Source organism: Mercenaria mercenaria, chromosome 1 (assembly GCF_021730395.1).
Source record: "Mercenaria mercenaria strain notata chromosome 1, MADL_Memer_1, whole genome shotgun sequence".
Taxonomy (NCBI): domain Eukaryota; kingdom Metazoa; phylum Mollusca; class Bivalvia; order Venerida; family Veneridae; genus Mercenaria; species Mercenaria mercenaria.
Window position 1 is genome coordinate 36,142,923 of NC_069361.1, and position 15,588 is coordinate 36,158,510.

A 15,588-nucleotide genomic window follows, 5' to 3' on the forward strand; every position below is an offset into this window, starting at 1 on the left:
CGAAATGAACTTTGACCTTAAGATTGACCTAGTGACCTACTTTCACATTTCTGTAGTTACAGGCTTCAAATTTAGACCACATGCATAGGATTGTGTACCGAAACAAACTTTGACCTTGACATTGACCTAGTGACCTACTTTCACATTTTTGAAGGTACAGGCTTTAAATTTGGACCACATGCATAAATTTGTGTTCTGAAGTGTAATTTGACCTTGATTTGACCTAGTGACCTACTTCCACATTTCGTCCTTGAAATTGATCTAGTGACCTACTTTCACATTTCTCAAGCTACAGCTTTCGAATTTGGACCACATGCACAGTGTTGTTTACGGAAATGAAATTTGACCTTGAGCTAGTCAGTAAGTCTTGAAATTTGGAACACTCAAAAATGGCACATTGGTGGGCGCCAAGATCACTCTGTGATCTCTTGTGTTAAAACTGCCGTGTGTGTCACTAATGTGCATGGTATAATATGATAGCATACGTAATACATCATGAATCGTCTGTCTCTCTTTACTCGGAATTTTAATATGAATTGGCTCAATTTATTTTTATTTAGGCCGATCGCAGGATTATTCAGTTCAAGACATTAGATAAGTCATTTATATCTTATTTCATACAAAAGAATCAGCTAACCTTCTTCAGCAATATATTCTTGCCGTTGAAAGTATGAGTATGATCAATATTTTCGCATTTGATTGTATGTAAACTATACTATATAAAATTGCTTTATTAAGCGACCAATCTTCTTAATTTTACAAAAAAAATACCAACATTATTATTCAAAAATATAAATAAGATCTGGACAGTGCGCAGCATATTAACTTTATTTGTTATCTCCTTTTTCATGTTTTTTTTTCTTTTTTCTTTTCTTTTTTGCAAAATGAAGATATATTTAATTATATGAACTGTTAAGTTGACAGATCACAGGTTTTCGTTTCCTTATTTCCAGTGGTCTAGACACAACAACATGGTTAATAGGTTTCGGCAGGATATTTGTCCCTCTTGGTTTGTGCCATTGCTGTGATAGATGTGTACAACTTTGCTGGTCTGGAATTTGTTAAACTTAATTGTGGAGGAGATTTAATCAGCCCTATGATATGCGAGAAATGTCCGGCCGCACTGAAACAAAATTATTAAGACTACCAAATGTTCAAAATTTGTAAGTTTGTACGCAAAAATTAGTGCTGAAATATACATGAAGCGTGGACATATGCTTATTTTTAAGACAACTGCGTGGTATTTTACAAATATATATTATAATATAATGGGAACAATTAACTTGATTGATATCACAGCGGTGATCGACAGATCCGCAATCAGTTGCAACAGCAGTGCGAGCGCAAAACATACTTGTAAAATGAGAACAGTAGAGCATTACGCAACGTTAATAAAGAGCTATTGAAGCAATTAATAAATTTCTTTATCTATTGCAAATGTTATCTAGATGTAAGAAATCACTTACACCATGTGTGACTGCACATGGTGTTTGATATTTTATCGTATTAGCCTAGCGTGGAAGTACAGTCTCTACGACAGAAGTGGACATAATATTTTGATCAAATAAATTTATATAATAATCTAAGACGTAATTTCTTTTCAAATGTTGCTGAAAAGATAACTATGATTATGATTATACCATGAATCTGCATAAGGACGCAACAATTTTCCTGCCAGCAATATCTAGCGAAAGATGTTCTTTCTTTGAGGCGCTAACTTTTAAAGTGGTTTCTTCTGAGTCAACCTTAATGTCATGTACATAATATTTAGTAAAACAATTAGGCCTCTGACAGTTATTTTGATGCATTTTTGTTCACAATTTGATAAGTTTTTCACATAGAAATCATCTGAAATACTTTCTAGCGAGTCAATCGCTAATGTACATTAATCCGCCATTTTGAAAGAAGCATGTGGGAAGCAGCAACAGTAACTAAGGGGCGGAGGTTATTGATTGGTTTACGGATCCATGCATTGGTTCAGTTTTTATACAAGTCCATGTTTTGTCAACACTATTTGACATGTGGCTTTGAAACTTTTACACTTATTCATCTTCATGATTCCCATCTGTAAACAAGAGAACATAACTTTGTCAAGGATTTTGGCTGAATTATGGCCCTTTTTGAAGTTGAAAATCGGTTAAGTTTTTTCTTACCAGTCCATATTTTGCCTAACCTGTGTTTTTCATTTGGCTTCAGAATTTTTACCACTTATTTACATCAGCTCAGTTATGACTCTTTTTTATACGCCCGTTTGAAAAACGGGACGTATTATAGGAACGCCCCAGGCATGCGGGCATTTGGGAGGGCGGATGGGCGGGCGGCGTCCACAGACTTTGTCCGGAGCATATCTTCTGGAGGGATTTTGATGAAACTTGGCACAGTTGTTCACCATCATGAGACAGAGTGTCATGCGCAAGAACCAGGTCCCTAGGTCTAAGGTCAAGGTCACACTGAGGTCAAAGGTCAAATTCAAGAATGACTTTGTCGGGAGCATATCTTCTTCATGCATGGAGGGATTTTGATGAAACTTTACACAATTGTTCACCATCATTAGACGGAGTGTCATGCGCAAGAACCAGTTCCCTAGGTATAAGGTAAATGTCACACTTAGAGATCAAAGGTCAAATTCAAGAATGACTTTGTCCAGAGCATATCTTCTTCATGCATGGAGGGATTTTGATGAAACTTGGCACAATTGTACACCATCATGAGACGAAGTGTCATGCGCAGGTCCCTTCTTTAGAATTACTTCCCTTTGTTGTTACTATAAATAGTTTATATTGCAACTTTTTCTTAACTAGTCGTAGGGAAAAATCGAGACCACTACTCTGTAGTACAACATGCATATTACATCCAATGTTGAGGTGTATTTTGACCTATCTCTACAGGGTAAGGATTTTTGTGTGGACTTTTTTTTTTTTTTTTTTTTTTTTTTTTTTTTTAGCTCACCTTAGCACGAAGTGCTCAAAGGTGAGCTTTAGTGATCACCCTGTGTCCGTCGTCGTCCGTCCGTCCGTCGTCGTCAACAACACTCACATTTTTGGCCCAATCTTAATGAAACTTGGTCAGAATGTTACCCTCAATAAAATCTTGGACGAGTTTGATATTGGGTCATCTGGGGTCAAAAAATAGGTCACCAGGTCATCGCATTTTTGACTACATCTTCATGAAACTTGGTCAGAATGTTAATATTGATGATCTTAAGGTCCAGTTCGAATCTGGGTCATGTAAGATCAAAAACTAGGTCACCTGGTCAAATCAAAGGAAAAGCTAGTTAACACTGTAGAGGCCACATTTATGACCATATCTTAATGAAACTTGGTCAGAATGTTAATCTTAATGATCTTTAGGTCAAGTTTAAATCTGGGTCAGCTGGGGTCAAAAATTAGGTCACTGGGTCAGATCAAAGGAAAAGCTTGTTAACACTCTAGAGGCCACATTTATGACTTTATCTTCATGAATCTTAGTCAGAATGTTAAACTTGATGATCTTTAGGTCAAGTTCGAATCTGGGTCATGTTGGGTCAAAAATTAGGTCACGGGGTCAAATCAAAGGAAAAGCTTGTTAACACTCTAGAGGCCACATTTATGACTGTATCTTCATGAAACTTAGTCAGAATGTTAAACTTGATGATCTCTAGGTCAAGTTTGAATCTGGGTTATGTTGGGTCAAAAACTAGGTCACAGGGTCAAATCAAAGGAAAAGCTAGTTAACACTTAAGAGGCCACATTTATGACCATATCTTAATGAAACTTGGTCAGAATGTTAATCTTGATGATCTTTAGGTCAATAGGTCAGGTGAGCGATACAGGGCCATCATGGCCCTCTTGTTTAAGATTAACTTTCCTTAGTTGTTTGTACTATAAATAACCTATACTGTAACTTTTTTATAATTGACCGTAGGAAAAAACCAAGATCACTTTTCTGTGGTACAACATAGATGTTACTTTCAAATTTTAGGTGTATTTTAAGGTATCTCTAATTGGTAGGGAGTTTTTTTGTGGACATAGAAAAACAAAAGAATTACAATAATTACTAAAGAACCACAAAGTTAAGATTCCATTTGCAAACACAGCTGCTATTTGCTAATTTGCTGCGACTGGCGTATATTGTGACATTCTTGCACTCTTGTTTGACATAGAAATTAGTTAAATTTTGCATACCATTCAATATTTTGTCTCTAATTGATTGATATATGGCTTTGAAACTTTGAACACTTGCTTACCATCATGGTCACACATTGTCATTTAGTGCAAGACATATCAAAGTTCATTGTTTGTCTTATCTATTCTTTTTCATTTGTCTGAAAATCTCTGGTAATATTTTGACCGTATACTTCTATCAATGCTCCAAATAGTCGAGCGCATTGTCAACAGACAACTCTTGTTAAATAGCAGTGCAAATTTAACCTATGTACAACTGTACCTGCATAGTGTATTGATATTTAACACATTTCTTAGTACTGTTAATACGCATTTTTTGTTCATATGAAATTTAAGTCTAAGGTAGTACATGCATAGGTATCTCTAATGAATATTAAAAAGTGAATGTCAGAATGTTTTAATCAAATAATTTTCATAAAGGAATGAGTGTTTCAAAGGCCTTTTGTGTACCGGTATGAGCAGTAGGGTAAAGTTCAAGATCAGCATAATTTGATTTATTTGCCATATTTTCCAATGATAATGAAGATCAGAATGTAAAGGAGGATAGCCTTGCATGTTAAGACCAAACAAACACTTGCTCTTGCAGTACTTTTCAAATTTTAACTGAATTATAACATTGTTTTTTCAGAATGCCAGGGTTACCTCCAGAAATTTGCCACTCAGGCATACAGTGCTGTCCTGAAAGCGAAGACAAGGGGTGATTGTAACACAGTACCGGAGGAACTTTACACCTATGAATTGATTCAGAATGAAAGTTCATCTTCAGGGAAAAAAGGGAAAGAGTTTTAACAGAAAAGGTGAAGGAGAGTCGAGCTCAGGAAAGACAACTGAGTCCAAAGAAGAAGAAAAAATCAAACCAAGGCATTCAAAAGAAACAAACAGACATCAGTGATTCTGGAAAAGCTGTCAGAACACCAGCCTTAAAACAACGTGAAATAAATAATTCTAAGGAATCAACTGCACTGGAGACAGGCAAGTTGATGTTCTCACTTTTCAGCCAGTTTGAAGATGGGAAAACTGGCGCAAGTTTGTCGAACAAGTCTAATGTTAATGAAGCTGATGACAACAAAACAGATGACAATGTTGTTGACATTGATGCTTTGAACACAGTGAACAACCCTTGTAATCAGATGGCACTTAACAACAACACCAAGACAACATTAACCATGAACTGCCAGATATCAGGCAACCAGTTAGCATCTACACAGATGGCACCTAGCAGAATGACAGATACAGTACCAGTGTCATCTGGATTCAACACAACAGAAGCATCACCTGGAACTAGTTTGTCGGCGTCTGTAAATGTATTTAAAGATGCCATGACAGTTCTGACTGAAGATCAAATGAAATCAGGTAAAATGATTGTGATATGATTTGATAACATACTAGTGTACTGTTCAAACAATCACTTTAAATCATATACAATAAATGATATGCTGAATTGAAAACACATACATGTTAATAATGTGTAAACAGTCAAACCTGTCTATAAAGACCACTCTTGGGAGATACCAAAATGTCTTTATTTGCAGGTTAATAACAGTGTGTGTCAGTAAAAAACAGAAGCGACTGCCTTTAAGAGCCAGATTTTGTCTCTTCGGAGGTCTTTAGTCAAGTTTGTTCAAATGACTTAGGTTGACCCATTTAGAGCCTGCCAAAGCTAGAAATCGAGAAAAAAAATTAAACAATTTCTGTTCATAAATTGCTTGGTGAATCTTCATTAAACTTTTTGTAAAATCATTACGGGCCACTCGAGATGAATATAAAAATTATTTACCCTTTGAATGATTGTTTCCTGTGAAAGGATCTTAATCAAACTTGACTTATAGAATTATTGCAAGGTTCTCTCCCATTGGCATTCATATTTGGGCCCTTAGCCTCTTTTTAGTAATTTCAATGCTAAATAAAATTTTTATTAAGATATTTAACAATTTTAACAATAGAAATTTCGACCTTTTTCTCAAGTTAACAATGATGTTTTTCATTTAATGATGCTATGCATATAACTATGCGCCACAGGTCTTTGGTATGAAACAAGTAAAAGGAAAGGGTGATTTTACTTCCCAAACTGGAAGCAAGTTACTATATTATGTATCAGGTTTCTAGTTCTTGAAGTAGGGAAAAAATCCAGAGGTTGACTTCCCGAACAGGAAGTTTCCCTTACTGGTAGTGAATAGTTTACTTTAATTTTGTTTACACATGACTCTCAGCAGCTTATTTTTCTTTCAACAGATTTTCATTATTATGCATATTGATTAACAACATGAGCATTAATTTTGCAAATATTTGAATTGTGAATTATCTGTTAATAATATCAGTATTATTTTATATTTCATTCATTTTATTGCAGTTCCTCCGGCAGACTCCATGAATTACTTCCAAGCTGATCCGCCTCTGTCATCTTTTATTGCAACTCTCAAAAGCATCAGCAATCCTGAATTCTCAAGATTCTTGAGAAACTTCTTAGACCATATTGAGAATGATGGGACATGCAGTCACCCCTGTATTCAGGTGCAGTATTTTTATCTTGAAAAGAATGAGGTATTATTACAACATAACATGTTTTATATTTTTCATAAAATTTCATTATAGTATACTCCTGTAATTTGAATGGCTCACTTGTCAAAAGTTAAAACTATTGCCCGAAATGTGAAGTACTAGAGGCCAATAGTTTTGACTAGTGAATAACAACCCATTTAGTTAGCATTTCATTACATGATATCATGAATATATTTTCATTATCTCTTATCTCCAAGTTATGATTTTATCCAGCATATTAATTGTTGAACTGTAAACCAGTCCATAGCACAAACTGTGGACTAGCAATTTATATAAGGAGTCATGAAATTGTTTAAGATACATTATCATGAAATCATTGTGTAATTTTCATATAATTGCAGAATCTGACTTTGCAACAAGCATATAGTCAACAGCAGACAAGTTTCTTGAGTGACAGCAGGGACAGACAACAGTTTTGTCAATGATTCTCATTTTGAATCATTTCACAGTTTTGATGTAAGTTAAAGATAAATTGAACATATAGCGATAAACAAGAATGTATTCTTACTGAAAGTAAACATTCTCTGTCATGATATCTGTTAGCAGCTAAAAATATTTACTTATTTTTATTGATAACATATGCATTTGCATTTATGTTGAATATCAATATCAATATATTTAATCAGTCAGGGGTTAACTGTTTTAAGTTATGTAACCTATTTCAGTTACTTTTTCAAGCATTTTATAACCTGTTTTAGTTATAAAATTTAGTTAACTCAGGTAAGTTATTCAAAAAAGTCTTTTAATTTGCTTTTCTCACAAAGTGACCTTTAAAGTGAAATTATTAGCAAACTGTGGTTAATCAAATTCTCTTTTAGTCTGAGCATGACCTGATAAGCAGAATGGGATATTAATAGTTTTATAGCTTTAAAACTTTTGCAGTAAAACTTTATCAGCCTTGGGTAAAAAATTTTACTGCATAGCTGGAAAGGTAAAAGGTAAAGGATTCAGAAAATAATTGCATTAGTCTCATTCAAAATGAGGAATTGGCACAGGAGGGCTTTGTAATATTTTACATAACTGAAACAAGTTATGAAAGTTTAAGCAATAACTCAAATGGGTTATAAATTGCGATAACTTGAAACAGTTACACCCCTGAGTGTTAATTGATAACATTTAAAAAATGTGATCAGATTTGCAACTTACTAGTATTCATCAATCCTCATAGTATAGTTTCAATTTTTTTAAATCTCAGGTACCCAGTTCAGGAATTTTACTTTATTACTGCTAGAAACTATGCATGCAGCTTTCCAGCTTTACCATTTATTTGTTAGCATGATAGTAGCAGGATAGTGGTTGTGTGTGCAATTAAGTTCTGAATGAACTTTTAAAAATGGAGCTTCTTCGTGTAACATTTTCATTCATTAAAAAGTGGGATAACTTTGATTGTCCTAACTCTGATAATTGGATGGAAAATATGCGACTAGTGCAATTATCACATACTACATTGTTTGAGTGTTCTATACCTTGAATGAAGGGACATTTCTAATTATTGTTGTATTTTACTAAAAATGATGATTTGACGGCCACAATTGCTATTCAGTTACATTAATATGCTTTCAGCCTAATACCAACTTGGCCAGCACACCAGTTAGACCTGCAGAACCACATAGAAATACTACAATGAAAAATGTTGTAACTCAAAGTAGTGAAAGTTGTCAGGTTGCTGTGGGATCACCACAAAGTCAACCCCTACCCAGGACAACTTCATCCAATGTTAATAAGGTAATTACAGTATAAATCATATTATGCGGAAAGGACTAAGAATCCCACAGTCATATTAAGTATTGCTCAATACCACATTAAAATATGTTATAAGTGAAATTTTTTTAAATTAATAATAGTTGATTATTAAGTCTTAATAATCAACTATCATTAATTTAAAAAAATGTTCACTAAAGTGATTTTTTTTTCAGGTTACAATGAATTAACCCTTACCATGCTAAATTTCTGTAATGAATATGTCCATCTTTCAATTTGGACAGTACCATCGGGTGATTAAAGGCTGTTTGTCAAAAAGATACTGACTGAATGGCGAATAGTGAAGATCTTGATCAGACTGCATTGATGAGCAGGCTGATCAAGATCTACACTGGTCGCAAAGGCAGATTTAATTGTGTCCAGCATAATAAGGGTTAAATATCAATACAAATTTTCTCCAACATGTTCAATTGATTGATCTTTGAACTGCAAGGCTACTGTAATAAAATCTGGTACAGGTTATATGCTAGACCTTTGAAAATGACCAATAAATGACTCAATATCTGTAACAGAATCAGAGCAATTAAACCATTATGTCTTATTGAAAGCTAGGTCTAAAGGTGAGATCAGAGAGACTCTGTTCACAGTACAAAAGCAAAATTATCAGGAAGAATTGGAAGGTGTTAATTGCTGATAGCAGGTGATTGCTATCAGTTAAGTAATAGATACAGTGACATACAATATGCTGTAATTGATCTTATCATACTAACACACATCAGAGTTTCCAAAGACCATTCATATTTCACAGTGTATTCATGCATTCTTTGTTTCATTGTACAGGATCCAGTACAGGACCTTGTGTAAAATCTCAGCCAGATCTGATCTTTGCCTTTGATCTAACATTCAATTGATAACAGGGCAGAGGCAATAAAATGACCATTAATACTCGGCAGGATGTTCTAGTGATGATTTTATTTGACTTTCTTTAAAAAAATGTTGTGATTTTCCTCTAGTTTCCTTGCAATATCAAGATTAACAAAGATAGAAATGCTGTATTATGTTATTTTTCAAATATAGTTATTACATCATTAGGATACTAATAAAAATAATTCATTATCAATGAAGTATACATGTTGTGATATTTACATGATTCACTCAAAATTCATTTCCATTCATTTGAAAATCAGTAATACCTGTATGGTCCGTATAGGAAGATACTTTACTAAAATTTGTATGTAAAATCAGAATATTAGTGTGATCTATCGTATGTTATAACTGTCAAGCTGTTGTTCAGAAATATATACAACAGGATAAGTTGTGTTTTCTAGCAGTTACTTTGTAAATGAGATGTCAGTTGAAAACTAAAACATATGCTTCCTAGCATCTATAGAAGTATGTATAAAATGTATTTGATTAAGGATGAACTTTTTTCAGGATATTTGTCATTTTGAAAAATGTTTCTTTGAATATTTCCATCTAAATGCTAAATCATCAAAATATGGCTAATAATATACGACTTAAACCTAATTTGTTGCGAGAAAAACTTTTGCTATTGTTATGTCTCCCCCAGGAGACATATCGTTTTTGCCCTGTCCGTCCGTCCTTCCGTTCATCCGTCCGTCCGTACGTCACACTTCATTTCCGAGCAATAACTGGAGAACCATTTGACCTAGAACCTTCAAACTTCATAGGGTTGTAGGGCTGCTGGAGTAGACGACCCCTATTGTTTTTGGGGTCACTCCATCAAAGGTCAAGGTCACAGGGGCCTGAACATTGAAAACCATTTCCGATTAATAACTAGAGAACCACTTGACCCAGAATGTTGAAACTTCATAGGTTGATTGGTCATGAAGAGTAGATGACCCCTATTGATTTTGGGGTCACTCCGTCAAAGGTCAAGGTCACAGGGGCCTGAACATTGAAAACCATTTCCGATCAATAACTAGACAACCACTTGACCCAGAATGTTGAAACTTCATAGGATCATTGGTCATGAAGAGTAGATGACCCCTATTGATTTTGGGGTCACTCCATCAAAGGTCAAGGTCACAGGGGCCTGAACATTGAAAACCATTTCCAATCAATAACTAGACAACCACTGACCCAGAATGTTGAAACTTATAGGATGATTGTCATAAAGTAGAAAGACCCTTATTGATTATGGGATCACTTCGTCAAAGGTCAAGGTCACAGGGGCCTGAACATTGAAAACCATTTCGATCAATAACTAGAGAACCACTTGACCCAGAATGTTGAAACTTCATAGGATGATTGTACATGCAAAGTAGATGACCCCTAATCGATTTTGGGGTCACTCCATTAAAGGTCAAGGTCACAGGGGCCGGACATTGAAAACCATTTCGGTCAGTAACTTGAGAACCACTTGACCAGAATGATGAAACTTAATAGGATGATTGGTCATAAAGAGTAGATGAACCCTAACGATTTTGGGTCACTCCGTAAAGGTCAAGGTCACAGGGGCCCGACATGGAAAACCATTTGCCGGTCATAACTTGAGAACCCACTTGACCAGAATGATGAAACTTCATAGGATGATTGTTCATGCAGAGTAGATGACCCTAAGTTTTTAGGGTCACTCCGTTAAAGGTCAAGGCACAGGGGCCTGAACATGAAAACCATTTCCAATCAATAACTTGAGAACCTCACGACCCAGAATGTTGAAACTTCATAGGATGATTGTTCATGCAGAGTTAATGACCCTTATTGTTTTTGGGGTCACTCCGTTAAAGGTCAAGGTCACAGGGGCCTGAACATTGATAACCAGTTCCGATCAATAACTTGAGAACCACTTGACCCAGAACGTTGAAACTTCATAGGATGATTGAACATGCAGAGTAGATGACCCCTATTGATTTTGGGGTCAGTCTATTAAAGGTCAAGGTCACAGTGGCCTGTTCATGTAAAATCATTTTTTGGAAATAACTTGAGAACCACTTGACCTACAATGTTGAAACTGAATAGGATGATTGGACATGCAGAGTAGATGACCCCTATTTATTTTGAGGTCACTTGATCAAAGGCCAAGGTCACAGGAGCCTGAACAGTGACTTGAGAACAACTAGGCCACGAGTGTTGAAATTTAGCGGGATGTCTGGACATGCCAAGTAGATGATCCCTATTGCAGCCAACCATCAGTGTCTCTTTGACTTTCGCTCCTGACCCCTATTGACTTCTTGCCTATAGCACTTTGCATTGGGGGAGACATGCGCTTTTTTACAAAAGCATTTTCTAGTTTTTGGACTGCAATTGCAGATGTAAGATGAACAAAGGGCTAAGGGTAATTTCAAATATGTCTTTAAGTAGATCTGGTTTGATTCTGATAATATTTCGATTGATAATTATAATGATAAGCTACAATTGAAATAAAAGTTTTCAACATAACACTTCGTATTATGTAGGAAGTATAAATTAAAACAAAAAGATCTAGAAACACCAAAATTCCCCTTTTTTTCAACTTTCCTTTTCCAAAATATGTTTCTTACATGAATGCTGATCCCAAACTTTTTTCTTTCCCATTTTGAAGCATTTTTGTATGTAATTAAAACTGCAAGATTTTGTTTTTAGCTCACCTGTCACATAGTTAGATCTCTAAGTCAAGTTTGAAACTGGGTCATGTTGGGTCAAAAACTATGTCAGTAGGCCAGATCAAAGGAAAAGCTTGTGAACACTCTAGAGGCTACTTTTAAGAACCAATCTTTATGAATCTTGGTCAAAATGTTTGTCTTGATGATCACCCGTCGTCCGTTGTCTGTGCGTCCGTCCGTCCGTCAACAATTTCTTGTCTGCACGATAGTGGTTTCATTTATATTTTATTTTAACCAAACTTGCACACAACTTGTATCGCCATATAAGATCTCGGTTCCTTTCTTGAACTGGCCAGATCCCTTTATGGGTTCCAGAGTTATGGCCCCTGAAAGGGCCAAAATTAGCTATTTTGACCTTGTCTGCACAATAGCAGCTTTATTTATGATTTGATTTTTACCAAACTTGCACACAACTTGTATCACTATAAGATCTCGGTTCCTTTCTTGAACTGGCCAGATTCCAGTATGGGTTCTAGAGTTATGGCCCTTGAAAGGGCCAAAATCAGGTATATTGACCTTGTCTGCACAATAGCAGCTTTATTTATGATTTGATTTTTACCAAACTTGCACACAACTTGTATCACCATAAGATCTTGGTTCTTTTCTTGAACAGGCCAGATTCCATTATGGGTCCCAGAGTTATGGCCCCTGAAAGGGCCAGAATTAGCTATTTTGACCTTGTCTGCACAATAGCAGCTTCATTTATGATTTTATTTTAACCAAACTTGCACACAACTTGTATCACCACAAGATCTTGGTTCTTTTCTTGAACTGGCCAGATTCCATCATGTGTACCAGAGTTATGACCCCTTAAAGGTCCAAAATTTGCTATTTTGGCTTTTGCAGCCATATGGAGACTTCATTTATGGTTTGATTTGATATAAACTTCCAAAATATCTTTAACAAAAATAAATCTTGGATTCCATGATAAATCTGTCAGATCCAAAAATTATTTTATATCTGATTACCTCCCCTGATTGTAATCAAAATGGATTATATCCGTAAGTCCTTATATGACTTTTTGAAATTTCATTATTGTCATTAGTTAGACTGAGACAATCTGGGTAGATAACTATGGACTGATTTTATGTCAAATTACCTCCCTTTATTTCAAATTAAAATGGGTATTTCTCCGTAACTAATGAAGATACTGATCTGAAATTTCAACAGATGGACTTGGAGAATCAGTGTAGATACATATTGACAAATTACCTTATAGGACTTATTTGAAATTTCATTATTGTCATAAGTTGGACTGAGACAATCAGGGTAGATAACTATGGACTGATTTTATGTCAAATTACCTCCCTTTATTTCAAATTAAAATGGGCATTTCTCCGTAACTAATGAAGATACTGATCTGAAATTTCAACAGATGGACTTTGAGAATCAGTGAATATACATATTGTCAAATTACCTCCCTTTATTTTTAATCTAAATGAATACACCTTAGCAGCTTCTAATGAGATTGGTTTGAAACGATCATATCATTTTGAGCAATGGTACTCAGGTGAGCGATATAGGGCCATCATGGCCCTCTTGCTTTAAAATCTTAACAGATTTTTTTTTGTAGATTTAAATGTTTTTTTTTTATTATTATTATTAAAAAGTTGGTGGGGAAATTTTGTCAACATGTAAAATGAAATTTGTTAGTGACATTTTTGCATTCATAGTGATCTGTAAGACCTGTAATCTCAAAAACATTAAATGAGATAATATATATTTTATAAAGAACCACCATTTCTTCAATTCTTTATTTCAGAAATGCTTAAACAGTAGGTGAATGATTAATGCCCTATAGAATAAAAATGGCTGCCTCTCCTTCTGCTTTTTCTGCTCACAAATATGAAAATATTCTTTACTATTGAAAAAAATGTGATCACACATCCTTTTGAAATAAGATATACGACTTTGTGATGAAATATATATTTTGCAGCAGTTGTATAGTTTAACACTGTCATAGTACATTCTGCTTGAATTACAATTCTGACATAAAACATTGTCTTGCAAACTCTTCATTTAGTATTAAATCCAATGAAAAAAGCAAAAAGCAAAAAGTAAATCTTCAGCAAAAACAACATAGCACTAAACTCTGATTCTTCTAGCCAGCTGGCTCTAACAGTTGTTTCTCAGGCACAACAGCAGTCTCCAGATCATTATGTGATTTATTGCTCCCTCTTTAGAGAAAACTTGCAGGGAGGCTGACCACTCAGTTAGTTATGAAATGTTATTTGAGCTAGTGATAAAAATAAATGGAAACCATTCAGTTTCAGACCATTAATTACTCATATAACTGGAAGGAAAACTTATTCTTATTTAAGTGTAGTTTGCTTGAATGATGTCTTAAATTCTGCATTTCTACTGATTTTCAAAAATGATTGCTAAAGCTTGTCAGTTTTGATTTTGACAATAAATGTCTATTTTCAGCTCAACTATACAAAGTATAGAGAGTTGTCCTACTTGACCCGGTGTTGGCATAGACATCCTTCCACATACGCACTTTGGTCTCTGTAATTACTTGATGGATTTGTTTTAAACTTAAAATACTTATTCCTCATCATCACCCACATCATACAGCACAAGGGTCATAACTCTCATACCAATATTTCATGAATTATTGCCTTTTTGAGCTCACCTGTCACATAATGACAAAGTATGCTTTTGCGATCACCCGTCGTCCATCCGTCCGTCATTGCGTCAACAATTTCTTGTCTGCACGATAGTGGTTTCATTTATGATTTTATTTTAACCAAACTTGCATGCAACTTGTATCACCATAAGATCTTTGTTCCATACTTGAACTGGCCAGATCCCATTATGGGTTCCAGAGTTATGGCCCCTGAAAGGGCCAAAATGAGCTATTTTGGCCTTGTCTGCACAAAAGCAGCTTTTTTTATGATTTGATTTTTACTAAACTTGCACACTTGTATCACCATAATATCTTGGTTCCTTTCTTGAACTGGCCAGATTCTGTTATAGGTTCCAGAGTTATGGTCCCTGAAAGGGCCAGAATTAGCTTTTTTGACCTTGTCTGGACAATAGCAGCTTCATTTATGATTTCTTGCACAAAACTTGTGTCATCATAAAATCTCGGTTCCTTTCTTGAACCCGCCAGATCCCATAATGAGTTCCAGAGTTATGGCTTCTGAAAGGGCCAAAATTAGCTATTTTTACCTTGTCTGCACAATAGCAGCTTCATTTATGATTTGAGTTTTACCAAACTTGCACACAACTTGTATCACCATAATATCTTGATTCCTTTCTTGAACTGGTCAGATTCTGTTATTGGTTCCAGAGTTATGGCCCCTGAAAGGGCCAGAATTTGCTTTTTGACCTTGTCTGCACAATAGCAGCTTCATTTATGATTTCTTGCACAAAACTTGTCTTGTGTCACATATTAAGATCTCGGTTCCTTTCTTGAACCGGCCAGATCCCATAATGGGTTCCAGAGTTATGACCACTGAAAGGGCCAAAGTTAGCTATTTTTACCTTGTCTGCACAATAGCAGCTTCATTTATGATTTGATTTTAACCAAACTTGCACACAACTTGTATCACCAT

The 15,588-nt window shown here is 35.1% G+C and overlaps 2 protein-coding genes across 9 annotated transcripts in view; both read left to right on the forward strand.

Moving 5' to 3' along the window:
* LOC123523533 (uncharacterized) overlaps positions 1-4,928 on the forward strand; it is a 28,733-nt gene extending 23,805 nt beyond the window's left edge. The window contains exon 9 of the mRNA XM_053544248.1: positions 4,792-4,928. Within this exon, the coding sequence (XP_053400223.1) occupies positions 4,792-4,845 (54 nt within the window). The 3' untranslated portion in view covers positions 4,846-4,928. The remainder of the gene's footprint in view (positions 1-4,791) is intronic.
* A 215-nt stretch (positions 4,929-5,143) lies between these two features.
* LOC123523554 (molecular chaperone MKKS-like) overlaps positions 5,144-15,588 on the forward strand; it is a 42,607-nt gene continuing 32,162 nt past the window's right edge. For 7 of the 8 annotated variants that reach the window (XM_053544209.1, XM_053544220.1, XM_053544205.1 and 4 more), the window contains exon 1: positions 8,286-8,447. The gene's annotated coding sequence lies outside the window, so the exon portion shown is untranslated. Of the gene's footprint in view, positions 5,517-6,513; positions 6,675-7,063; positions 7,179-8,285; positions 8,448-15,588 lie in introns of those variants that run through there. The other variant, XR_008371120.1, reaches the window with a different exon arrangement.